Below are 27,439 nucleotides of genomic sequence, written 5' to 3' on the forward strand. Positions count from 1 at the left end.
GCTGCCTGTGACCCTGCTGCATTTACCAGACTGAGTGTGCGGAGATGCCAAGTATCTCAGACAGTGCAAGCAGTAGCAGGCAAGCCCAGCTGCTTTGCCTTCCCCAACAGTTTGGAGAGGGAAATCAATGCTGCAGTCAGCCATCTTTCTCACATAAGATTTTATCAGCAGGTATCTATATTCTCTCCTCTGAACTTTCATTAAATAACTGGTAGGAGATAGGAGATAATCTCTCATCCCTATATTTTAGCATTATGATCACCCCCAGCTGAAGAACAGTCTACAGGCCTAGATGCAAAGAAATAGTGAGTTTCTTGCAGACAAAGTTGGGCATCTGGTGGCCTTCAGTGCTGGCTTTATACATTTTGTCTGGTGGTTGTTAAACGATGAAAAATATAACCTCATTCCCATTGATCATATAAGATCAAGGCCTTGCAGAGGCTGGTGGTAGATGGAAGGAGCAATACAGATGAATTTGCTCCTTTTTAATTTACTGGGAGGGGAAAATCCTGTTGCTATGAATAGATGGAGGGAAATGCTAGAAGATGCTTCCAATGGATCTTTGTGTTTGGGAATTGGGGTTGCACACAAGCAAATTTGCAAGGCTGGTGAAAGGTGTCAGATTGTAGTGCTGGAGCCTAACAGTTTCTGGTTATTCCTAGAATGCTGAACCATGCACAGCAGCAACAGAAATGCTTCTCTCCCCTACAACAAAGCCCTGCAGGCGTGCCCTGTCTTTGCCTCAGCCTGCTTACCCTTAAGCATGGGAGTGAGAGATCAAGGGCCAGATCCTCCAAGGTATTTACACACCTAACTCCTCTTAATTTCAGTGGGAGTTAGCTGCCTAATACTTTTAAGGACCTGGGCTCAGATCTGAAACAATATCCAAGTGGTAAAAGGCTCCCGTTCCCATTCTCAGCTGACTGAGCAGACACCCTCTGCATATGCAAACAATTACATGCACAGTACCAACACACCCAGAAAACACTACTCTCTGTGGGTTTAAGAGATTTTAATCACCTGCTGAATTTTGTTTTTCCATGACCTTATTACAAAAGACATTGCAAAAATAATTCTACTTTGTTGCAGCTAGACCTTGAGAGGCGGGATGTGTTTAGAGGTTAGGGACAGTGGTCAGAGGATGCAGGGTGAGGGATACACTGTACAGAGAGAGAGTTCCATATGGCACTGTCAGTATGAGACACTTCCACGTGAGTGCCCGAGCTGCATGTGGGGGAAGCACCAGCTCCGGATACCTACGGTACATGAAGGATGTGGCAGGAGAACGTGTTCAACCAAAAGGGCTGTATAAACCCTCAAGTGACTGATGTGGGCACAATGGGAATCAGAGAATATGGAGAGGGGTTCCCTGCCGCACTCCCTGGGATGACTGAAGGTGGGATTGTTAATTCTTGTCCTGTGACCTACACAGTAGGGCTGTCTGCTACAGCCCGTGAGCTAGCAGAGCTGGTCATTTAGCAAGGCCGTAGAGGCTCCTGCTTTTAGATCTAGAGGTCTCAAGTTAGATCCCTGCTGCTTATGACCTAGCCTGCGGCATCACCTTATACTCACAGAGAAGGTGACATTTCCTCCACCATAACAGTCAATGGCTGATGAGCTTCCTGGCTGTGTGGCCCAAGCCCTTGTTCCACATTTCCCTGGTACCTTACCCCAGCCTTGAATAGGGAGCTACAGGAGTCTCTAACCCCGCCGCCTCCTCCGTAGGAAGGTAGCATCAACTGCCCATATTGGAGAGAGAGAGAGCACAATGGCTCCACCACAGAGCTCACTGGTGAAGACTTCAATGCATGTTCAGGCTGGCCAGAGAGCAGCAGTGCACATTTCCCCCTGCCCCTCCCTCCACTTGCACCAGGGACATCTCAGGCCGCAAAGCAGCTGCACTCTTCCTTGGGGCAGGCGAGTGACTGCACGGGGGTGTGTCCTGTCACTCTGTGTTGGAGGAGCTCAGACACGGATCTGGTTCTGGAACTCAGCACTTGTTTCCTCCTCTGTGATGTTGGGGATGCTCAGCCTGGCCAGGGTTTCCTCACTGGGACCCTCATCCTGCTGGACATCATTCAGCTCAGCTCAGAAGCAGGTGGTCCCAGTACAAGCTCAGGGTGGATTGGTCCTGATGTTCCATCTGCTCCAGTTCATACATCTCCTTGGCGCTGGCTGCTGGGGTCTGCACCTCAAATGTCTTCTCAAACCTGCTGTAGTCTACTCGAAAGGTTCCTTTATGCAGGGCTCGAACCGGTATCCCCAAAGGATCTCATCCTCTGTGTAAGAGGTCCGGGCTTGACATGTCATTCCTGCAGTGAGAAAGAAGCATATGCAGTCAGGACTGTTAATTGGGCAGGTTGTATTGCAAAAAGGGACACAGAATGGATATATAATCCCTCATGCTTCATGGGCAGAAGACAACTGCTGACTAATGGGGTCAGGAGGAAACTTTTCCTGGGGACAGGTTATCCCATAGCTGCACGGTTTCTTATACCTTCCTCTGAGCCAGCTGGTACTAATGAGTGTTGGACATAGGATATGGGTCTCGGTTAAACCCTGGCTCCGAACAACCTGGCAATTCCCATGTGCCTGTTCAGCCTCTGAGGGTAAGTCTCCTGTGCTGAATGGGTATTTGCGCAGTTATTGAGGCACGTGAAATGGATATTTAGGTTCAGACAAGCACAGCTGTGGGGGCCAGATATAGACCTGTATTATACAGGAGCAGACAGTGCTAATCTGTGCACCAAAACCAGGACATTTAAACTAGACTGGACAATATACAGATAAATATACAAGAAGAAACCAATCCTGTGCTGGCTCCCCGGGCCATGGACTAGATGGAACCAAATATGTCTGCTGTGTCTGTGATTCTAGGCCAGCAGGGCTCTCTTCTCAGCCCGAAGTTTGACTTGACCTGTCCTAGGATTGCTGTCAGACTCATGTAGACTGACAGTAGCTATTTAGTTTTTCATACACATTTGTCTCCCCAATGCTTCGCTATGAAACTAGGCTAGAAAGAACTCTATCTGGAGGATAGACTGTAGGGAACAATCGTGTACTGGCAGGGACTAGATCAGTTACACACTGGGAAGGGCTTTTGGGAACGCCTGATCAATATTGTGTCACCAGATTGCAAGGGGTGATTTCCTTGCCCTGATAGAGGTAGCAAGGGAATAGTTCTGCAAATGGTTCTATTGTCCCTGCTAGAGAAGATTAGTCCCTGGGCCTCAAAACAATGCTTGTGAAACTCTAATATTTTTGCCTTTAGAATGGGCCAAACTGCTTTAAAAGGCAGCAAGTTTTCCCTAACTTTCCCTCTGAGGGAGGAGACACCCAGGTCCCTCTGCCGCCCCATCCCAATCATGAACAAGTTTGAACACTTGATGGGAACTGGCAGCTCGTGTTTTTAAATCACCATTTTTCTGACTCTAGAAAAGCCCAAGAGCTAAAGACCAGCAGAGGGAGCCCAAATCAGTTGACAATCTATTTGGAAGCGATGAAGAATAGTACAGCGAGGGAGCAGGGCGGCAGAGTGAGATTGAGAAAGGGTGTGTGCTCCATGAGAAGTGCGTGCATGTTTGTATGGGGGAGAGAGAGAGAAGGAAGAGGTGGAGAACTGATAAAGAACAACAACAAAAAGAAAGGGTTTTTAAATGGGATGGGGGAAGAAGCAGCTTAAAACATTGACATGAAAATTTCATATCAAGTAGCTGGGCACCATAACATCAAATCATCCATCCACACACCTGTAATTAACACAGTTCCAATGTCACCAACCCCAAGCATTCAAAAATCACAAGTCAGCCCCTTCTTCTCCCCTCACCGCGCCCCCCCCCCCCTGAAAAGAAAAAAGAACGTGAGTTGGGCTTACAAATAAAGAGATTTTTAAAAATAACCAATTTCTGGTTTGTTCAAGTTGTCTTCTGGGTTTGGAATTTCTAGGGTGCACAAATTCAAGCTTTTCTCCACAACCGTGAGGGCTAAAAAGTGAGTATTTATACAAACAAAAGCTGAGATTCTCATGTCATCTCATGATTCCAGTCCAGGGCTTTAAGAATTGTCTTCCCACCCCTCCCCCACAAAATCATAAGAGTTAGGAGGATATTTTCTCCCTCCAACAGCTTCCCACCATATTTAAGTGAATATCATGCTAGTGAAAAGGGCAAGACTCACCCCTCTGGGTCCTTTGGGAATCCACAGCAGGCTTCCTCCACGTCAGCTCAACACTGGGCTACAGTCCCGAGCTGGAGGGACCTCTCATTAAACGGGGAGAAGGGCCCATTCAGTCCACAGCATTTTTGCTGAGACTGCTAGCAAGGTGGTCAATCAGTACCAGCTGCAGTGATGGTTTCTGCAATGAAACTCTCTCTCCACTGATAAATGGACTGCGCCACCCCTGGGTCACCTCATGGCTTCCCAGCAACCTTTCGATGGCAAGGACCTTTGGATCACTACCCACCTGTGCCCCAGTCATGCCAGTGACCTCCAGGGGAAAGGTTCAGTACTGGTCCCCATAGCCATCTGGCTGATGAGCATGTTCTGGCTAATTCTGCCAGAATCCTGAAAAGATGCCACGGGTTGGCTGGGCCATGGATTGTGAACTCCCTTCTCATCCCTCCCAGTGCTTCGGGATGTTGCACCAGCAGCCAACTGGGAGCCAACACAGTAAGTGGGGCTCAGAGCAGGGTTACCTGACAGGCTGCTGAACTTGGCTGCAGCTGTACGGGTAGTGGCAACGGAGGCCGTTTTCTTGCTAAAACTGTGTAGCAGTAGGGCTGCGTGAAATTTTTTGACCGAAATGTTTTTTTCAGTGGGGAAAAAAGGGTTGATTTGGTGAAACAAATGTTTTGTGGATTCGCACCCGTTTCGCCAAATTGTTCGTTCTGAAAATAACCCCAAAAAAGCATTCAAGGGGAAAAAATCAAAATGTTTGGTTTTGACATTTTGAAAATGAAACATTTCACAATTTTTCATTTTAAAGGAAATTTCAAACCAACAAGTTGCTCTGAATTTATTTTTGTTAAAAAAAATTCAAACATTTAAAAATGCTCAAAATCAAACAGACATTTACTTGTGAGTCAAATGAAACATTTTGTTTGACCTGAAATGATTTTTTTTTTTTTAACTTTTTGAATCATTGAAAATTTTTTAAATGTTAATTTTTGGTCTGACCTGAAATGATTTGTTTCAGCTTTTCAAAACTGCCAGTGAACCAAAATATCTGGTTTTTTGCCCAGCGCCACCTAGAAGGGGAATGGGCATTTCCTACAGTACCACCTAGAGCTGCAGCATCTCTCTTGAGGACAGGCTGGATCCCAACTACTCTTTTCCTTCTCCCCTGGGATGGTGCCAAGGCTCTGTGTAATGTGTAGGATCCAAGTCTGCCCACCCGCCCTGTGTAGGCGGGAGAAGCAGTTGGTGACAACGGCTGCCTGGGTGGTTGGTTTTGGACGTCTTTCAAACAAACAAAATCCCTGAGTCAGCTCACTGTGTTAAGTAACCGTTTAGGGGAACACAGGGATTGAGATAACCAAGCCAAGTTCATGTCATGCAACATCCCACCTCACTGCAGCAGGGGGACAGACCATCTAGGCTGGTACCCCACCCTCCACCTCAGTACAACAGATGAAGAGACCAACAAGTGTGGGATCTAATCTTTTGAACTAGGTTAGGTGACTGGGCCATTTAGTCTGATATGGCACCTCCTGTTGTAGCAGATCACACTGTCAGGTCCTCTAGCCCCCTGCCCCACCACCTGTCTCTCTGAGCAAGACATCAATGTCCCGCTGCCCTGGATCAGAGCAACGGGTGAATAATACTTATCACCTCCCAGATTTTCATCTTCAAAGCACTTTACAGACCCTACTGACATCACCCCCCCGCCCCAACCCAGCCTGGGAGGCAAGGAAGGCTCATTGTCCCAATGGGGGAGCGAGTCAGACTTGCCTGAGGACACACAGGGAGGGAGTATTAGAACTGAGTGTCCTGCCAGTACTGTACCCTAACTCCTGATAGTTTGGGAAAGGAAGGAAACCCAAACACAGTGCCCCTGGGTCTAGTGGTATGGAGCAGCCCCTGAGCTAGGGAAGGATAACACCTTCCCAAACCCACCTGGGGTCTGCCTACCCTCCTCGGAGCACCCACCTGAGGCTTCCACGATGCCCTCCAGGATCATGATGATCTCAAACTGCTCCCTCTTCAGTGACTCTGCTGTCATTTCCCAGAAGGGGCTGTGGTCATTGATGACATGGCAGATGATCTGCGGCTCCACCAAGAAGAGCCTGTCCTCCCCTGTGTCATAGCCCAGGTTCAGCTCTGACTGTTCCAAGGGGATGAACTCCCCTTCCTTGGTTTGTCTGGATTTGATCAGTTTGGCCCTTATTTTTGCATCCACCATGTGGCTGTCCCGGAGGTCCCCAATGCGGAACATCAGGCAGAATTTCTCATCCCGGTGGCAGACAACACACTTCTTGCTGAATATTAAGGTCTGGGCATGCTTCTTCAGCCTGGAGATCTTGACGAACATGCATCCCACCATGAGGGCATCTATCATGGACCCAACGATGGACTGGGCCATCAGCAAAATGACGCCCTCGGTGCAATTGGCTGTCACAATCCGGAGCCATAACCAATGGTCCTTTGACTTTCCACGGAGAAAAGTAAGGCAGATATGAAATTGTCCACATTCTTGATGCAAGGCTTCCACTCCGGGTCTCCTATGTGGTTGATGTCGTTCCTGATCCAGGCATCAAAGAAGAAGATGATGCCAAAGATCACCCAGGTGACAATGTAGCACATCGTGAAGACAAAGAGGAACCTGCGGTACTTGAGGTCCACAATGGTGGTGAAAATGTCTGACAGGAACCTCTTCTTTTCCTGGAAGTGGCCCAGAGTCACCTGGTACTTGCCCATTTTGGTCACACAGCGCTGCTGCTGCTGCTTGTTGGCGGAGCTGAACTGCTGATCGTCGTCGACCGCGCCGGTTCTGAGGGGGCCACGGAGACAATGCTCCGGGTGGGTGTTTTTTTCCGTGCTGAGTTGGGGATGTTGGGCACACTGAGGGCACGTCGTGGGTACCACCGGGTATTGATATCCTGGAGCGGAGGCAGGGGATCATTGTGCGATGCCTGGCGGTACTTGGGCAGATCTTCAGTGTTGATGGAGACGCTGGGCCGGTGCTTCACGGGTACCACCGCCCGTGCTGCTCTGCTCCACCATGCTGAGTCTCCTCTGAAGGACTGATCTGTCATCGGGGATGTTTGAGCCACAGGAACGGGAGACAAAGTTTGACATCAGGGCATTTTTCTTTTCAGCCGCAGGGTCTGTTTGCTGCTGGCTGTCTTCTGATAGGCCCATGGGGATGACCATCATTTCAGGCTGCAAGGGGAAAAGAACCCATCAAGAGAAATGCACCTGTTTTCCCTCCCATCCTTTGTCTGGTCTATTTAAACCTTAAGCACTTCATGTGTATGGAACAGCACAATGGGGCCCCAATCACAGCTGGGCAACTAGGTGCTATCTTAAGACTCACAATTACTAATACTGAGACCAGATTCAGTCCCCAGCCCTCGCCATGACGGAGCTAGATAAAAGCCTCATCTCTGTGTTAAAGCCTTTCCCAGCCCAGTAGCAGCATCTGTGCAGGAACAACCAGTTACTGAGCAGACTAGAGGGATGGGAAGTAGGAAGCAAGAGGTACAGAAGGAAGGAGGGAAACCTGCAAGAGTTTCGCTATGTCGAGCAAACTCATTGCAGCTGCATCTTTAATACTCGTGCAACACTTAGATATAGCCCGGGATGGCCAACCTGAGCCTGCGAAGGAGCCAGCATTTATCACTGGACATTGCCAAAGCGCCGCAGTGATCCATCAGCAGCCCCCATCAGCTCCCAGCCCCTCCTGCCCACCGGCAGCCCCGCCGACCAGCACCTCCCGCTCCCTCCCCACACCTCCCGATCACCCGTTTCATGGCATGCAGGAGGCTCTGGGCGGGGTGGGGGAGGAGCGAGGAGTGGAGTGGGGCCAGGGCCTGAGCCGTGCGCACCCCCCAGCACATTGGAAAGTTGGCACCTGTAGCTCCAGCCCCAGAGTCGGTGCCTAGACAAGGAGCCGCATATTAACTTCTGAAAAGCCGCATGTGGCTCCGGAGCCAATATATGTATGTTCAGGGTAGCATATGCCACATTAATGGGTATTATACATTAGATAGCTACATTAGACAGATTTAAGAGCTGGGAAGTTATATTAACTGAAATGGAGCCCTCCGCTTGGGAGCAACATGGTGGCTGTTTTCCAGCTGCCGAGAAGGACAGGACAGGAAGTGCAGAAGAAGAATCCACTGCAATGGGCTGGAGGTTGGGGGTAAAGCAAGCGAGGCAGAATGGAATCACCCATGATTGGGGCTAACACACCCCTCAGCTGTGTCAAGAACCGCTCAGATAAAGGAGCTGGGGAGAATATTGTCCCCAACTGGTCTGGGCTGTCCCATTGTCTACCTTCCTAGCTACATGGGTACAAGAGTGATCAGGACTCAGCAGGATTGTTGTGGGCAATGGGGTGGGGCGGGATTTCTTCGTTGCTTGCATCAGGCAGGGCTACATGTCAAACGGAGGTGCCCAGCCTCGATGTGTCCTTTAATGATGGGAGCAACCTTACCTTCTGAGGGAAGGCGCCATATCTGCTGGTGTCCGTCGGGGGCCAAGGCAGGTAGGCAAGCATGTGCTTAGCGGTGGGAGTCCGCACGGGAGGGATGGAGTTCCTCCGGCTCCGAAGCTCCTCGTACTTCAGCCAGCAACCACCGATGCTGTTGCGGACACAGAGCCCGTTGTCCTGCTGCAGCTCCATGCTGCTGCTGGCGATGGGCAGCACCATGGCTGATCTTCAGTGTTGGGCTTTGCACCTTCTCCAGTGGGGAATCCTGCCGTGTGAGAACACAGAGATGGGGGTTATTTTAACCAGCGAGTGGGCAAGTTCAGTACCAAAAGCCAGCTCACTGTCAGTGAGGTTGGGGCCCTCATTCCAGAGTCGAACATGCACCCCATTCAGATTCAGCGTAGAGGGGAGCCAGCCTGGCTTGGTAGAGCCCAGGTGCTCACCTCTGAGCATGGCTTAGTGCTGCAGACACACCCGTGTCCCGCTGACCGGAGCTGGGTGCACTGAGGGGATATAACAAAGGCTGTCCTCGGTCCCATGAGGCAGCCTGCTCTCAGACAGACAGACCGACTCCAGAGAAGCCCCTGAACTTGCAGAGGCTGCATAGTGTCTGAACCCAACATTCCTGAGCTGGGGGGGAAGTTCAGCTGATCTGTCTGTCTCTAGCTAGCTGCTTCTGTTGCGCTTGTCACTGCAATATCGAAGTGCCTCACAGATATCAATGGGTTTCTCCTTGCATTGCCCCCCTGCAAGAGAGGGAAGGATCATTATCCCCATTTTGCAGATGTGGAACTGAGGCCCAGAGAGAATTAGTGACTTGCTCAAGGTCACACAGGGAGTGTGTGGCAGAGCTAGGACATGAATCCATGTCTTCTGAGTCCGTCACTTGTTCCAACTGCTAGACCACAGTCCCTTGTAGCCTCCAACATGATTTGGAGATTACTGAATATCTCCCGATAATCACTAAAAGAGACAGAAGCATGGATACGCTGAGCCCCCTTAGAGGGGCCTGATTTTCAGATGGTAGGCAGCCTTCACCCCTTTCAGCAAAATAGGCACAGAGAGACTAAGTGACGTGTCCAAGGTCACACAAGAAGGCTGTGGAAGAACAGGGATGGGAATCCAGGTCTCCAGGCAAATGCCCTAACTCCTTCCTCTCTAAGGGAAACAGGGATAGCCAATCTCGGGGCTTGTCTAGCCAAGGAAATCTGCACCAATGTAGCTACATTGCTATAGCTATACCAGTGCAAAACCCGAATGGAGACACTTCACGCGGAGCTTGCGGCACATCCACACGGGAGGCTAGCGCTGATTTAACTACAGCAGGGCAACCTCCTCGCAAGACAGACAAGGGGAGCAGCTCCTCAGTGACTGCGGAGCCCAAGTCTCATTTTCAAAAGAGACAGGCGCTTAGAAGCCTACGTCCAGTGACTTTCAGACAGACTCCTGGTACATCTACGCTACCAGTGTTCCAGTGGCACACCTGCATCTACATCCCCGGGGTGTAAATATGTGCAACAGCCATGGAAGGGGCTTTCCCGTCACTGTCGGGAATCCACCCCCTTGCGAGGCGGCAGCGAGGTGGACAAAAGAATTCTGCCATTGACCTAGCTGAGTCTGCCAGGGGGGGTTGGTCCATCTCACTCCGCCACACAGGCCACATGACATTTTTCACAGCCCTGAGCGATGTCGAGCCCAGTTTTAGGTGTAGGCCAGGCCTCAGGCTTCTAGGGGACGTCTACACTGCAAAAAACACAACAACAAAATGCGACAGCATGTCTCAGAGCCCAGTTCAACAGGCTCAGGCTGCGGGACTAAAAATAACAGCGCAGGCATTCGCGCTTGGGTCTGCCCCCCAAGCGCTGAAAGCCAGCAAGGGCAGGAGGACTCAAAGCCCGAGCTCTAGCCCAAGTGGCAGCGTCTACACAGCTATGTTTAGCCCCCTAACGCGAGCCCCGCAAGTCTGAGTCAGTTGACCCGGGTTCTGAAACTTGTTGCTGTGGGGTTTGTTTGTTTTTTGCAGCGTCGACACAGGTGCCCAAATCTCTTTTGAAAATGGGATTTAAGTGCCTCAGTCCCTTAGATCCTTTTGCAAATGTTACCCTGGGCCTTATCCCACCACCAATGTTTGGGTCCAGTCTCTATGACTGGGGAGCCCTGACGCTTCCCCCTCACCTTCCTCTGTACGTGTGCTAAGGCTGCAGAGCTAAAGGGCCCCACTGAAATTCACCCCTCATGCTGCTGCCCAGCATTAATAACCCAGAGCATCTGTCCTGAAATCTGAGGGAGTAAGCCAAGTCCCAGATGAACTGCAGACTTTTCATTAGCACAGAAGCAGCACCTTGCACAAGATTCAGACACAATCTGGGGTGGGACACACACACACAACGTGGGGCTTGGAGGTGGATTAACAAAGCAAGACATAAATCCCCAGCAAATCAGTCCCCTGAGCTTGTTGTTCTGCATGATTGCTTCGGTAGAGGGGGAAAAAAGGGACAGGCCATTCACTAATGACAGCCCCACTATTTGCCCAAAGCCATAGGTTAAAAAAAGAAGGGTTTCATTGACAGATCTCTAAATTCTTTGCCAGCGTTAGTGACGTCAATGGAGCCACAGCGCTTTGTCTTGAGATCACGTTTCACTCACTCCCCAAAGTTGTGTTTATTTTAACAGAGGTTTTCATAGAAAGGGAAGCTGGACGCAGCCCAAACTGCTACTTAGAAACACAAACAGCACCAAGGAGAGCAAGACGAATGTCACAGCGGGCAGGTCACAATGGCTCTAGAAGCCTGCCATCTACAGACGCATGTTTGTTAGATCCACCGGGTAGAACTATTTTAAATCCAGATCTACCTAACATGGGCCCTAGCACAGTGGTTCTCTATCTGTCTATGGTTCGCGTATGGCAGCCATTTCCTTAGTATCTTCACAACCTTTCCTGTGTGAGGCAAAGAGATACCACACCCCTGCGAGGTAGAGAAATGCTATTATCCCCATTTTAACCATAGGAAACTGAGGTACAGAAAGACTAATTGACTTGCCCTATACAGTGGGGGATCCCATCCATGATTAGGGCCTCTATTTGTTACCTTAGTACAAATCATAAAATAGTGATAGTTATTGCTATTAGTAATAAAAACACTTAGCACTTAATAGTAACGCCACCATGGACCCAGCGAAACTCTATCTATAGGATGTTTCCAAACTGTACTTGAAACATTTGCTAATTGTCAAGCATATTGGTTTTTCCAGTCCCTCCCAATCCTCCTGGTTTCTGACATCCCCCCTCCCCTCCTCACTGCCAGGTCTGCAGGATTAGGGGTAGGGCTGTGAAGAGAACTCTGCTGGAAGCCCCCAAACTGTGCCTGGCAAACATTTAGCAAGGGCCAGGACCTACCACCTCCCCAGGAGCCGTAAATCCCCCATTGTTAGCTCTTCAGGGCTCCATCCATCAGCAATGCTGCCAGGGAAGCCTCAGTTCAAAGGCACCGAAGAACAGACATGAGAGTCTGGCCCCAAGGTGGCTCTGGGAATTTGGGTCTGGCTTTGAAACCTTGTGCCAGCAAAGTGTGTTAAGATAATGGATTTAAGGCAGAGCTGGGACACAGAGTTTGGGGTGAGAGGCTGGGGGGCTCCAGTGCAATACCAGATGGCTAAGCCAGTTATGTGACATAACAGCATTGCCCAAGCTATCAAAGCAGGAGACAACTGCCTCCCTGGGTGCTTACTGCGTCCCACCAAGGCAAGCTGGCCTTCCCCAGGAGCTGCTCTCGGGTCTGTGGGAGGTGGAGAGCGGTCAGAGTCTGGCAATGCGTAGTTTGGCCCACAGTTTGCCCTGTTTTGGTTCTAGTCAGTAAACTAATTCACCTGATGTTCGTAGGCACAGGCCCCAAAAGCAGAGCACTCCCATCCTGCAGTGATGGGCATTGACACGCAAACCAAGCTAGACAGGGCTGGGTGCAGGTAAAACGGTGAGGAGCATGGTTTAATAAGCAAGCTACTGATGTGGAAGACATGGCCAACAAATATCCGAGAGTCCTTTCTCTCTCACTGTTTGCCCATCTCTGGACGTGGGTGGGAGGAACAGTCTCTCAGGCTTTGGGATGGGTAGTTTACCTCAGAAATAATTATCGGCCTTAACTATTCCCCTCTTCCAGGCTGCAGTGGCCAGCTGAGAACAGACATGTGCAAGCGTGGCGCGCACATCACTTGGAAAGGTCATGCTCTAGGGGTCAGAGTGGCAACAGCCTGCACTGCCAAGGAGGTAATTTTCTTGTAGAAAATTCAGCCTCTAGGGCTGTCCGAGAAGGCAGCATGGCCTCGTGGACAGAGCACCGGACTGGGAGTCAGGAGACCTCACCTCTAATCCTGCCACTGACCGTCTGTGTGATCTCGGACCAATCACTTCACCACTCTGTGCCTCTGTTTCCCCTGCCTCCTTTAGTCTATTTAGACAGTAAGCTCTTTAGACCAGGGACTATCCCTGGCAATCTGTTTTGTATAACACCTAGTTCGTCAGCGCTTTGAGGTGCTGCTGTAATCCAAGGGCTTGTCTGGACGAACAGTCAGTGCATGGCAAGATAGGGTGTAAACCTACAGCGCACTGACCTGTTGCGTGCTAGCAGTTCATCTGAACCCTGCCACCGCACAGGTCAATGCACACTCGGGGACTGTGAGTGCGCGGCAGCGGGGTCCACACAGACAGTGCGCGGCAGCACTGCACAATGACACCCAGCTTGCAGAGCACTAACTGTTCATCCAGACAAGCCCCAAGCGATACCGCCCATCCAGCTCTAACATGCAGAAGGAGATTACAGCTAAAACAGTGTTACTAGTTTTAAATTTCACTTGTGCACACGACTAGGTCAATGACCTGTAGAACACAGTAGATGCTCTGAACTAGACAGACCCGTGTTGCCTCCCTTGAGGGAGTCTACCACGTCCCCAACAGAGTTCTGAGCATCAGGCCAAACCCAGTTTAACCTCCCAGACACACCCCATTACTGAGGCCATTAAACACTGGTTGGTGTGGGTCTCCTGATTCACACTGATGTGTTACCTACTAGGGACTGATCTCACAGAGCTCCTGGTGTCTACCCACCCAGAGAGCCAGAGGCCATCGTAACCTTGGGTCTCCACACTGGGCAGGAGGGGGCCCATGGGCAAGGTGATTTCCCTGCCTCTGATGGGATCACCCCTGGGCAGGACTAAGTTGGAATGACTCACAGTTCGCACCGCATGTCCGCGGTTTAATAAGAAATTCCCTGGCGGTGGAAGAAGTGACGATCTCACTACGATGGCAGTCGCCTGCTCTCCTTCCTGGACCACACAGTCTCTAGGCTCGGGTGTTTTCCCAAAGCAAAGATATAAACATCCAGCAAAAAGGATCCTGACTATAAATCCCTTTGCTGAGTGGCGCTGGCTCCTCCTGTTTGAATGGACTGGTCACTGAGCTCCTCTCTGGAACACACTCCTCTCATGGGACGTGGGCTTGTCCCAGGCTGAGGGGATATGCTTTGCAAGAGCCCCTGGCCCAAACACTAGTGGCAGGGAGCTGTGCCTGGCAGTGGAGGTTGCAGGTCAGGGGACAGACTCATTGGCATGGTAGCTTAGCCCTGTCTGGAGCAGAGGCTCCTACTCTGTTCTGCCTGCCAGAGAACCAGTGAGCCCATAAGGAAATTCAAACCAAGCCAGAGGGCAGAGAACATGGAGGCCATAACTACCTGTCTGTCTAGGGCCTGCAATGGTCCCATTTCCTTGTAGGGCCTGAGCTCCTTGCAATCATTAATGCATTCATCCTCCCAAGGCCCCTGTGAAGTAGCGCAGGGCTATTATCTGCATAGTTCAGATAGGGAACTGAGGCACAGAGAGGCTAAGTGACTTGTCTGAGGTCCCACAGGCAGTCTGTGGCAGAGTTGTGCAGATCTCCTGAGAGTCACAAGCACAGGAGCAAGAGGCAGTGGGTTAAGAAAAGGCCAAAGGCAGCAAAAGGGCTGAGGGGGGGATCAGGAGAAACTTCTACTTACGCGGGAGGTTTATGTGGCAGGCATCTCCAAACAGCAAAGCGGTGTGAGGGGAGAAACATCCCGTGTTGGCAATGCCAGATGGGCAGGGACACCTCATGGTGAGGACACAGGCATCTGCCCTCCCACTCTGCCAGCATCCAGGCAGCACTGGCGAACAACTGGCTTGACCCACGGACTGTTGCGTCCTTTGCTGTGGCAAAGGGAGACCTCAGCAGCACCTAGCTTCCTTGTTCTTGTCACCCCAAGCCTGGGCAGGCCCAGGGACAGCTCCAAACAGCACCTCAGTCTCTGAACATTTACCAGCTAGCATTTAAGAACTGGACTGGGTTGGGAGTGGCTTTCCCTCGGCCAAGCCCCTGGGAGCCTGGATGTGCTAGCCTCTTCTGGGACTTGCTCTTTGCTCCGCTCACTGAATGAAGAGAGATCTCAGTTCAGTTTCCATACCTCATCAGTCACTCCTGGCTGTAAAGTAATATTCACAAGATTCACCATCCCCTGCTTACACTTGAGAAGGCATGGTGGGGTCCCAACGCCCTCCCCCCAACATCTCCTTGCTGAGAATTGTCATCTCAGCATTGTGCTTCAAATCTAAAAGGCCGTGGGAGGGGGAAGGGAAACCCGTCCCACTCAGCACCAATCGGCTTTGAGCTCCTCTCTTCCACAGTCAGCTCAGCTGTGGCAGGTTCAATCCCAGGAAGGCATATTACCAAATGCCAAGTTCCTGGAAATCCGCCCTGGAAAGTGAGGCAGCAAAACACCGAGCCATGCTCATGGGGGAGAGGGGCTCGGCTGTACCCCCAGCATTAGCTGGTTTCTCTACAGTGCCCCAAACCAGTTACCATCGTGATCAGCTTCGGCCACAAAGAGGGGAATTGGAACTGGATGGGCCCTTTAGGACTTGCAAAGTGAAAAGGGACAGAGCCCCTATGCTCAGACTCGCATACACAGCGGCTCGACATCTGGCTGTTCGAATGTCCCCTCCAGCTCTTTGTGGTGTGGTTGTAGCCGTGTTGGTCCCAGGATCTTGGAGAGAAAAGGCAGCTCGTATTTTTTACTGGACCAACTTCTGTTAGTGAAAGAGACAAGCTTCCAAACTGAGACAGAGCTCTGTGTAGGCCTGAGTTACCAAGTGTTCAGGGACTCGCTAGCTTATTCATGGGGTCCCTGAAAGGAGACAGAGCCCCCCAGCCACCTTCAAAGCCAAGGACACTCCAGCAAAGCACTGGGCAGACAGGGCTGCTGTCACTGGTCATTTTCTTTAGACTGTACACGCTTTGGGGCAGGAAGTGGGTCTTCTTTGGGATTTGGAAAATGACCGCCACACTTTAAACAGCTACTGTCATCGTCTGGCAGAGCACCTAGGGCATCCAGCCGGTCTCCTCTCCACACGATTAGCCTGGCTCCTGGCTACTCATGAAAGTCCTTCCCCACCGTTGCTTGGCTAGAGTGCTGTTGGGTTCTACATACAGTAATTTAGCGAGGAGTTCCAAACCAGAAAATGGCCCATCTAGCTCTGTCTTGTCTCCAACAGTGGTCAGTACCAGCAAACCCCAGGGAGAAATGCATTCCTGTCCCCAGGTGCTGTCTGTCTAAAGTAAATATCTAGCCCCCATCAAGATCTGGATACGTCACAATCATTAATATATCACAACACCCTTGTGCGCTAGGGAAGTGCTATCACCCCCATTTTACAGATGGGAAACTGAGGCAGAGAGAGGCTAAGTGACTTGCCTAAGATCACACAGGAAGTCTGTGGCAGGGCAGACAATTGAACATGTATCTGCTGAGTCCCAGGCTAGCACCCTCCCAATTGGGCCATCTTTCCTCTAAGATGCTGATCAGTTTATGCCCTGAAGCATGAGAATTGATAGCCCTTGTACATTTCTATCCCAGGTAGGGGCAGATTTACTTTGAGTTGCTATTTAAAATTCTTCCAAGGGTCAGAGTCACCCCACTGCTGGAAACCCAATGTTGGTAGGGAGCTGGGGTTGTTTTCCCTCCAGCCATGTTCTGTCATTCCAATGTGGATGAACTGGGCCCAAATGTATATTTGGGGAAGGATTCTAGCCAACATGTAACGTGGGACATGAGATACAAAATTTCAAACTTTGTAAGAAAGGAAGAAACTGTTGCCACATGAACTTAGTCTGTACTTTCTTTAAGCTGCTATTTAGAGAAGTGCCTGGGAATTGCACACAGGTTCTAACTACTGCCACTAATGCAACTGCCCAGTATCCACCTGTCCTGGCGTGACAGAAGCAGCAGGCTCTGTTCAGCCCTTGGTCTTGCCCACTATGTACTAAACTAAGTGGTGAGCTACAAGTTGCTTGGGACCAAGCCAAGTTCACCAGCCTGCGGAGTATTTCAGAGCTCACAAAGCCAGCCCTTGAGCTCCAACAGCATATCTTAAATCAATGCTGACTACGAGCTGGGTCCTACAGCCTCCACCTGGCAGAGAATCATCTGGGATTATAGCAGAGGTGGCCCCGCACTGCACCCCATGGAAGCCAGGCACTCACTGGTCACTCAGACAGTCAAGGGACACGGTGCTGCAGGTGGAAATGGACAAATGGGGGATTTTTTTGTTTTGCTCCTCAATGTGGTTTTGGGTGAGGGCAGTTTGAGCCCCAGATTGCAGGGGTGGGGTTCAGATAAATGACCCTGCCTCTAATCTCCCTCCAGGCAGCACCCAGCTGCAGTTCAATCTAGCTGCCCATCAATTCAAGACAATGCACATTCCCTCCAGCACATGATCCAGCGCTGCCGAGAGGCCAGACTGACTGACACTGGAGAGCCTGGCATCTGACAAGCCTTTTGTGTAAGTCTCTCCCAGGGTGACGCCATCTGCTTAACAACATCCCTGCTGCACAGGGCCATGCAAACCACTCTGTCTTGCCTAGCAGACCCCACTTCCATGCATCATCTTCCTCTGGCCTACACCTAGCACCCCAAATGTTTTGTTCAGCTCCCTTCCCCAGACTCCCATTGCAGAACAGACTCATGTTACAGACCTGCTTGAGTTTTCTCAACAGAGGTTGGCTCAGTCATTCGTCCTGGCACCTTCCCATTGGGACAAATCCCTTCAGATTGGTGTTAGCCAAGAGGACCCCTACGGTAACCATGCAATAGCAGCTCAGAGCCCACAGCCTGCAGACTTCTTGGGAAGCAATGCACCTACCTCATCTTTCCAGCTGAGTGCCCTGCCAGGGCAAGAAACGATGGGCTCAAGGCATGCAACCCCTCTTCTTCCAGCCGACTCTCCCACCGACCTTCCCAACGCAATCTGGAGCCTTGTCCCTGGGCTGGGGCCAGCCTAGGGTTTGGAATCCCATCCGCCTCCACGCATCTTCCCATCAGTTCTGGATACAAATCCTCTCGCAGCGTGCAGGGTATGAGAGCTCGGTGTCAGCTTCCAATCCCGCTCTAGGAGAAGAAGGTCACCAGTTAATCTGTCTCAATGACACGCAGAATTACCTCAAGATGATTTAATCAGGAAGGCTTGGCCAAGGAGGAGACATGCCTGGGAGAGCTGGAGCGTGCAGGGTTAATCTCCCAGGGCTTCTGCTCCAGTGCGTGCAGCACACTGAAGGGTATTGAGCAAAATGTTCGCTAACCCCCCGCCCAAGGACACGAGCCCTGCCCTTTCCAGCACCGTACTGACAGATAGCCGACAGATAGTTCTGGCTGAAGCACTGGGAAACAGGACTTCTCGGTTCTACTTCTGAGACGTTAATAATTATTTATTGTTTGTACTGTGGTAGCACCTACTAGCCCCAGTCCTGGATCAGGACCCCACAGTGGTAGATGCTGCACAAACCCTTGGAAAGAATCTACCCCTCGTTTCCCCATCTGTGAACTGTGAGATAACACCCAACTCCCAGCAGGACTGCAGAGCTTCGTGCACTCCTGCCTGTGATGCTGGACGGTGCAAGAAAGGGGAAAGGACTGGGACAAGGAGAGGTGGGGAAAGAGCTGTTCTTCGGTTTCTAATAGGGGCTCAAACAGGGTCACAGCATGACAGGTGGCCCCAGTCACCCACCCCGGAGAATGGTTTATAGGCTCAGCCCCTTCCTGCTCTGGGATTCTCCAATGCCGCTCTTGCGTTCCCTGAAGGGAGCACTATGTACTGTCTAGCACCCAGAAGCCCCAGCCAGGATGGGCACCTCCGTGGTGCTGGCTGCTCTGCAGGTGTGCGGATGCGCCAGAGGAGGACACGGTCCCTGCCCCAAGGAGCTCACAGTTCAGTTAAAAACAAGATGCAGCAAGTGAGTGTAATAAGCCGCAGTCAGAGGTGGGTAGTGGGGAAATGGCTGTGCCAGTACGTGGTCTAACCAAATGCATAATGAGAGCCGGGCCCTGGCCCTGGCCTGCTGGGCAAGGACTAGAAGACATTTCCCAGCTCTGATAAGGAGTTCTGCAAGGGGGACTTTTCCCTGCTCTAGCATTCATGATGCCACCCATCTTGGACTATTCCCTTTCTGTCTTTGGGTGGTAGGGGTCAGCTGTCGCTAGGAAACACAACCCCTCATTCCCCCCACAATGCCAGCTCTCATCAGGTCCATAAACAAAGAACTGACATTTTGTGACTGTTTCATTCAACCATGTGGTTACGTAGCATAGGCCTGTCCAGCAACTCTGCTAATGATTCAGGATCTAACAACACTGTGTTGTGTTGTCTCGTAATGGTAACTAACAGCTTGCAGCCTATCAATACCGCCTCAGTGCCATGTAAGCTACTGGGGCTGTTAAAAGCAGCCACATGCTACATTTAAACCTAGTTCCCTACAGAGGGAAGGTTAAAAATAGCACAGGTAGCATCCCCATTATAAATAACTGCTTAGCCAGTGTCTTAAACGGCTCGAGGGTTATTAATACAGTACAGTTTAGTACTTAATACAGTACAAGTTAGTAACTTGCAGTCAGAGTTCAGGTAAACGATGTCTGAAGACATCAAATTCATTCTTAATTTACAGGTCAGTTTGGAAACCAATACAATTCCCCCCCCCCGGTTAATACCTTGCTAGTATGTTTAAACCTACCCTCCCAAACAACAGTGCGGAGTCCTGCATGCATTTTGGGACCGTGGGGATGAAGGAGGTCATGGAAATAAACAACACAGTCCTAGGTAACATGTTTCCTAGCAAGTGACAATCCCGAATGTTCTGCCTCAAGGGATTGGGCCTGGGATGTATCAGCTGGATTCAGTGTTCAGTATGTCAAATTCGTCCCAGGTCAGTAGTGACTGGAAGTCGCCACCGCCGTCTGCTGGCTGCTCAGCAGCCTGTGTGAAGTGAAATCCGGTTCCAAAGAGCAGATGCCCACATCCCAAACACCGTGGCATGGCTGGAAGCCACAAGGAGAGAAGGGGCCTGGGAGACTGATCTCACACCAGAGGGGTGCCTTTGGGTTAGGGATAGGTCACATTAGCAAGGGCAGGGGAAGGAAGAGGGGGCGGGAGCTTGCAGTGCTGGAACTGTCCCACGGTGCCAAGGGATTCGGTCTTCTGGTCCGCCCCCTTCCAGCAGCACTGGAGCCACCCACGCTGTGATGTCAGTGACAGAGAGTGACTCCCAGGTTGCTCTCAGATGTAGCTCGGTGACAACGTGGGGGTTCGCCCCCCCCTTCGACAAACCCCGACAAAGAGCAGTGGGAGTCTCTCGCAGAGATCAGGACGAACCGCTCCCCCACACCACATTCTGGCCCTTAGGACACTTGCTCTAACCAAACAGCTGCCAGGCCCCAAGGCCCTGTGCCAGAAGAAAATGCAGAATTTCCTCCCCTCGGGATTAGTGAGATCCCAAGTCACGTGCCACAAATTGGGCACAGACCCAACGCTGACAGTGCAGCAAGGAGCTAAAGAGGGCCATGGGTGTGCAGTGCCAGCCCCAGGGAACACCAGGCCAGGTCCCTTACAGCTGTCCCAGGTGAACGCTGGAGGTGCCTTTTGGAGGAGGGAGATAGGGTTGGGTTGGTTTCATCGCCCTGGCCAACAATTCCCCTCTTCTCCCTGGGTCCCAGTGACCCAGGGCTCCCCCTGAGCTCAGAAGGGTGGTGGGGTTTACGTGCACTGTGGAGGGGGTGTACCCCAGTGACAAGTGAGGTGCCACGGAACACTCCTGGAGTATGAGAAGCCTGCTTCTCTTCATTTTTCAGCAACAGTGCAGCCCCAAGAGCCTGAACCAGCCCCTCTCTGCAGGCATGGGGGGGAGGGGGTGAGAGACAAAGAGGGGGCAAGGAGCCAAAATGTCAATGCTGCAAATGAAGCGACAGGCAGCAGGGACCGAAAAATGAAGAGAAACAGGTTTCTCATGCTCCATGCATGTTCAATGGCACCTTCCACATCACTGGGGTACGTGCACCAGACCAGTCCCCTTTACCTCTCCCCATGGCTGGGGGAAGACACACCTGGAGCCGATCTCTCTGCCAACGTTCTCACAAGCGGAGCAGAAGACATTGCCCAATGCATCGGTATGGAGGATTTGCTCGGGAACTTCATTGTTCTGGTGCCCTTGATCTGTCATGCAAAGAATACAAGAGACTTTGTGAACAGCCCTCATGGTGCTTCTGAGAATCCTGACTGCGCCCAGAGCCCTTGGGGAAGACAGGCTGCAGGGGTTGGCAGCAACACCTGCTCCCCAAGACACTCCAAAGGGACAGGATTGGAGCATTTTGCCATTAGTAGAGGTTGAGGATGGGGAAGAGCCATAGCCTGTGCAGCCAGAGGGAAAGATCCCCGGGGACCCCCGTTAAGCAGCCCCCTCTCTGGGGTTTCAGGTTTGGTTTGTACAGTCTAAAGAACACCAGTAAACTAACCCCTAGCACAGGCTCTGGTCACATTCCCTGCATGGGGCATAAATGCTTCAATAGCAAACACAGTCCATGAGCTTCTCGGCAGCAGGTCCTCCACCACTTCCACCAATCCTTTAGGCGGTTCTGAACTTCACTGAGCTCAGGTGCACTTAATGACATCCCAGCTGGGCAGCATCACCCTGGCCTGACTCTGAGAAATCCTGCAGGGATTTTACTCCCCCAAACACATGCCACTGTGCTTCCTGACCCCGTGTGTGTGCCCATGAGCTGGGGGAAGAATCTCTGCAAAGACCTGTACTCCCTCTCCAATCCCATCAGTGCCTGGCCTTTTGAACCCTGACAGTGACAAAGGTTGAGCTTTCCTAAGGGGCTGAAGGGAGTTTGCCTTCAGCTGAAATTCACCAGGGGGTGAGTGCCTAACTCCTTTATGCTCCTTTGGAACCCCCTTGCCGGAGCCATTTCCCGCTGTGGCCGGAGGAAATGATTCCCCCACTGCTGATTGCAGCGCGTGGAGGAGCTGCATTGCCCTAAGACGGCCTGATCTGGTTCCCACTGACACCAATGGTTGTTTGGCCTTGGACTCCCATGGGAGCAGAGGGGATTCAGCGCCAGCGAGTGCTCAGATTGGATGACTATGCACAGCTGGAAGTTGCTGCAGTTTATGGATTCAGGTCACACCTCACAAGCCAGGCAGAATGACAAGCTACATGCCGCAGAGCCATCTCCTCACCTCACTGCATCCAGGGCTGGAAAGCAAGACCTGCTTCTCAGCACACAGTGCCACACGCTGGCCAAGAGCCGAGCCACAGGCTCCAAGTTTTCCTCCCACATTAAACAGCAGAGCTTGGGGGGAGCCTGGCCGAGGAAGCAGGAAAGCAGGGGCCCTGACAATGGAGAACAAACAGAGACAGCGAGAAGAAAGAAACCCTCCCAAGGAGGTTAGGACACATGGTTACCCCAAAGAATGAAGCTAGCAATGGTTCAGACTAAAACACATCCTGATGCCCACATTTTTGTAAAGTGCTCCATACTTTGCTGGAGAGGTGCAGTTGTCAGCCCCAGGGTTTGTTACTGCGGGGGCTCCTGTGGCTCCCGCACAGGGATCTGGAGTATGAGGACAGTGACTTTGATTGGGAAGGGTGCATCAGTCCCCCCCACCCCGTTGGCATGGCCCCTTCAAGCTGCTTGTACCAATGCCAAACTCACCTGACAATGTTACCAAATAGCAGCCACCGGTACCCGCTGAAGGACAAGAGCGCTTGGAACTAGACTTTCAAAAAGGGCTCAGCTCCAGAGTGACCAGTTAGCAAGTGTGAAAAATCAGGACAGGAGGGGTGTGTTTGTGTGCATGCGTGGGGGTAATAGGCACCTATATAAGAAAAAGCCCCAAATATCAGGACGGTCCCTATAAAATCGGAACATCTGGTCACCCTACTCAGCTCCCATTTAGGCTCCTGTGTAAGTGGCCAGATTGCCTAAGAAGCTCGGCGCGCTGGGTGCTGAGCTCTTCAGACGCTGGGCGCTGCTGGGGACTGAGCGCCTTCGAGAATCTGGCCCCAGTGGTGGTTGCTGAGCCCTTGAAAATCCAATGCAAAGCGGCAGCTAAACTAGCAGAGGTTTCCCTTTGGAATGTCTGCAGCACAAAGGCCTGAGCCTCCAAGACGCTGCGTGCTCTTCCACCTGCAAAGGGCCCTCAGTGCCTCACAGGGCAGGTCCTAAGCAGCAGCCCAATGGTTTCAGTGCGCCAAACACAAAATAGGAGCCAGACTTGGAGCTTCAGTTCCAGTGGGTAACGTCCAGCCACAAATGGATTTTCGGTGCTGAGATAACTTCCCACCATCCACACCTAAAAACACAGGTACAGGAGGGGGAACCAGACAGGAAACACTGACACAACTTGTAAATCCAAGCTGTAGATGATCTGAGACTAAATCCTTCAAGTGGAGTTGGAAGACCACAGTATCCCCAACACCACCGCCACGAGGGAGATGCAGTAATTTACCAGCCTCGTCCCTTAATATCCTTCTCGATAACAAAGGAGTGAGTGAGAGATTAGAGTCACTAATCCCCCAATAAAGACAGAATTCTAAAAGCTGGACATTGTGTTCCCTTTGTATGTCTGTGCACAGAGGGATGGATGGGCACTGAGTGGAAACAGAAACTTAAGACCTTCCCTATGACGTATTCCATCATTTATTTTTTAAACAACAGGGTATTTTATTTCAGCAGCAAAACATGTCCTGTATCCAGGAGTTCCTCAGTTCTAATCCCAGCTTTGCCACCAACACTCTGAATAGATTTGCACCAATCTGTCTCAGTTGCTCCATCCCTTAAATGGGGATAACAACATGGACCAGTCCCTGGGTTGTCATGAGGATCAATCCTTGCAAAGCATTTCCTGAGGATGTGGCGTGCCATTAGGCTTTAAGTCCAAAGATGTGGTTGCAATTCACAGAACCTTCTGGGATCCCACTGAGAAAGACGGGAAGGCTGGGGATCCACAACATTGTGGTCTCCCCTTCTAGATTGCCCATTTGCTGCTACCTGATGTATTTCAAAGGCAAAAAGCTGGCTCTTTGGGAGCATATGAATGGGCATGGACAAGTATTTCTGGTGGCAGGGCGGGTTCTGCAGCATCTGGAGGAAGGGTGGGGATGGGTTCCACCATAGATGGCGGAGTTCTATCATCTCCTTGGACACAGCATCAAGCCAGAAGCTGTTCACCAGCTGGGGACAGGAAGAAGTTGGCCATCAGTGCAAGGGATGTTTTGCCTTCCTTGGAAGCATCAGGTAGTGACCATTGCTGACCAGTCATTCGTCAGGCTGGAGTCATTGCTGGGTAGGGGAGGGTGGACCTGGTGGGACCAATGGGCCTGGCTCAATAATAGAGCAGAGTAATGCATATCAAACAAACAGATACATTTTTCTGATTGTGAGCCGGTTCCCATTCAGTTTAAATGATCTCAGACCATGGGCTCCCTCCCTCTGGCGCTGCCTGGTTACAAAAACCATGACACCAAGGAGATGAATTCAAACAGTTGTTTTCAAGTATATGTACCAAAGGAAGTTTCCCTAGTGGTTAAAGCAGCAGGACCGGGAGTCGGGACTCCTGAATTTACAGCCGTCATTGACATGGGGTAGGACCTCGGGCAAGCGAGTTCGCTTCGTTCTGCCTTCATTCCCCCATCCGGGTAAGGCAGCCGGCTGTTCCTTTCAAGTTCTTGCATCATGCCCAGCACCCTGGCATTAGATCCCTGGCATTTTAACATGCTCCCCACCTCCCACTAGAGCAGGTTAACAGGTGTAATTCAGCAGAGTGTGTAAATGGCCTCCAGCTCTTTGAAGGTAAAGTGCTGCAGGTGAACGGATCACTGTCATTACGCTTATTACGAAAGTGCTGCCCAGCCGGCAGTCTTTCCAACTCCCACCTTGAGCAAACAGGTCGCCTTTCCCCTCGGCATGCCAAGCGAGCCCTGGGAGATGCAGATGACGGGATTTCTCATAAAGGCCTGCCCACAACTGATTTCTCACTGTGGCATGCCAAGCTCCTTTGATATTTATTTAATGATTGAATAATGGCCAACACTTTAAAAAGCCTCTGAGAATGGGACAGAGAGTCACTCATCAGGCTGGAGTCATTAATGGGGGGAGAAGAGGTGTTTGGCTCAAGTATTCCACATCTCTAGTTGTTCAAGGGTTCTTCTCAACACCCCATCCCAGTTGTTCTTGGAGCTGCCATTTGTTTGGAGGTACTTTCTCTGCCAAGCCTCTCACTGCAGGGTTTCTGAGGCCTGGTGGGGGTGGGGTAGTCAGTCTTTTGCTTAAGCCTCTTGCGTATGGAGTGGTGGCCAGAACTCAATGGGACTGGTTGCCTGTTGTAGTTAGGTTGACTTTAGCGCACTGACACAGCCTGCACAGAGAGCCAGACCCTCCTCTCCCCACCAAACCATTTTTTAGGGACAACTCCTCTCAGATGTGTTGCCTGAGAACAATCTAACTGCACCAGTTCCATTCTTCCTTTCTGCCTTGCCGTCCTGCTCTCCACTAGCACAGACCCCCTAATTCCTCTGCCTCCTCTTCTCCCTCTTCCCCCTTCCCACACCTGCTCTCCCAGTTCTCTGTCCCGCTTCTTTCTTTACTCTGCTTCCCTCTCTCCTCCTTTTCCTCAATGGTAAAATGCACTTGGGTGGCTCACTCCACCTGCCCTCAGACCTGGCTTCTGGAGTTGATTCATGGCAGGATCAGCTAGATAGGTAGTACAGGTACAAAAGTCAACAGAGGGCCTTTTAAGTATTGCTCATAGCACTGGCTTTAACCTTAAAAAGCCTGGCCAGCCATGCCAGATGACCACCAAGTGAGGAGCACTAAATGATTGGAGACGCTTGACGACAAGGCACAAGACCAGACTTGATCCAAGTACTGCAACGTCCATCTCTCAGTAGCATTGTGGACATCCACTTGCATGTTGGAATCTCAGCGGCAATTAACAGGAGACCCTCCCAGCCTGTTGGCAGCAGCTGAATCTGCCTCAAAGTGCTGAGCTGGGCTGGGCTATGTTAGTGCATTTTGGTTGGGACCCACACTGCAGTAGTTGCAGGGTCCCACAGCGGCTGTTTTCATGTATGCTTACGTATTGTGGTGGTGGTTGATCATTTAATGCCCTATTGCACAGCACTGAATTGGCTGGATTGCTGGAAGGCACTCCTGCCAGAATTTTTTTTTTTTTAATCCAGTAAAACCAACAAAACATGAAAATAATTGTGGTCACACCCAGGAATTAGTGGTATAAGCTTGAATTTCCCCCACGCTACTCCTCTGAAAGCTAGAAACAAATAATAGCTCTCAGTCAACAGCCCGTCAACTGAAAGAGCATATTCATGGAAACCAACTCTGAAGCATAGCTTCAAAAGAGTTAATACCAAAAGCTTCTGCTCAAACACCCAAATTCATCTTGACCGGCACACAGCTCACACACACAGCATCAGCATGGCTTGGAGCTGTAACATGAAGGTTCACCTGGGAGGAATATTTCTCTCATTCTTTGGGTGGGTCTCATCCTGCGTTGCGACTTTTGTGCCACTCTGGAAGAATCGCAACCTGGACTTGAATGAAATGGAGATCTGGACCATGGGGCTTTGGCAAGTCTGCGTAACGCAAGAGGAAGGTATTATGGAATGTAAAAGCTATGAGTCTTTCTTGGCTCTGCCACTGGACCTCAGGGTGTCCAGAATTTTGATGTTCCTCTCTAATGGATTGGGACTTCTTGGATTCTTGATCTCCAGTTGTGGGCTGGACTGTTGCAAGGCCTGGGAAGCAAAAACGGCTCTAAAGAAACAACTGGCGCTTTGCGGAGGAGTGATTTTTGGCATCTCAGGAATTATGACCCTCATTCCAGTTTCCTGGGTCGCCTATAACACCGTAAATGAATTCTGGGATGAAACAGTCCCAGAAATTGTACCTAGATGGGAATTCGGGGAAGCAATGTTCCTGGGCTGGTTTGCTGGATTTTTTCTTGTAGTAGGCGGGCTGCTCATCGTCTGCTCAGCCTGTTTGAAAGGGACAGAAACGCCAACAGTGCCTTTAGCAGCTTACCGTGAACCAACACAGGTGCAAGCTCCATTAGCAATGCGACACTGGCGCCAACATTCACACCCCAAAAACGCTGACCTGGTAATCTAAGACTTCCAGCACCGAGTTCTGTACTGCTCCCTAGCTTTTCAGATTTTGAGACAGTTCCCATAATGATTTACAGGATGTTTAGCTAATTTTTTGTCCATAAGAAATTATTGAGTCTTGCTATTTGTTTTGTCTTTCCGTGTGTTTGTAAGTTTTAAAGAGCAACAGCTTTTTCTGAGACACCTGCAAACTGAACCTGGCACTATAAAATCAACGAGGTGAACACAGAAAACTAAATAGCACTTCATATTTCTAGCAATGCAGCATGTTATTG

General features: G+C 50.8%; 1 protein-coding gene and 1 pseudogene across 1 annotated transcript; one reads left to right on the forward strand and one right to left on the reverse strand.

Annotated features, from left to right (window-relative positions):
* Positions 1–1,002: 1,002 nt before the first annotated feature.
* On the reverse strand, positions 1,003–17,971 carry LOC141975906 (G protein-activated inward rectifier potassium channel 4-like; annotated as a pseudogene).
* An 8,504-nt stretch (positions 17,972–26,475) lies between these two features.
* CLDN25 (claudin 25) lies at positions 26,476–27,168 on the forward strand. Its single transcript, XM_074936756.1, has one exon. It carries the CDS (start codon positions 26,476–26,478, stop codon positions 27,166–27,168), a length of 693 nt encoding a protein of 230 aa, XP_074792857.1.
* Positions 27,169–27,439: the final 271 nt, after the last annotated feature.

The sequence above is a fragment of the Natator depressus genome, chromosome 22 (genome assembly GCF_965152275.1).
Source record: "Natator depressus isolate rNatDep1 chromosome 22, rNatDep2.hap1, whole genome shotgun sequence".
In the NCBI taxonomy this organism is placed as follows: Eukaryota; Metazoa; Chordata; order Testudines; family Cheloniidae; genus Natator; species Natator depressus.

Excerpts from the sequence above, each read along its gene's own strand:
- CLDN25 (XM_074936756.1), top strand. The coding sequence starts at position 26,476 with ATGGCTTGGAGCTGTAACATGAAGGTTCACCTGGGAGGAATATTTCTC.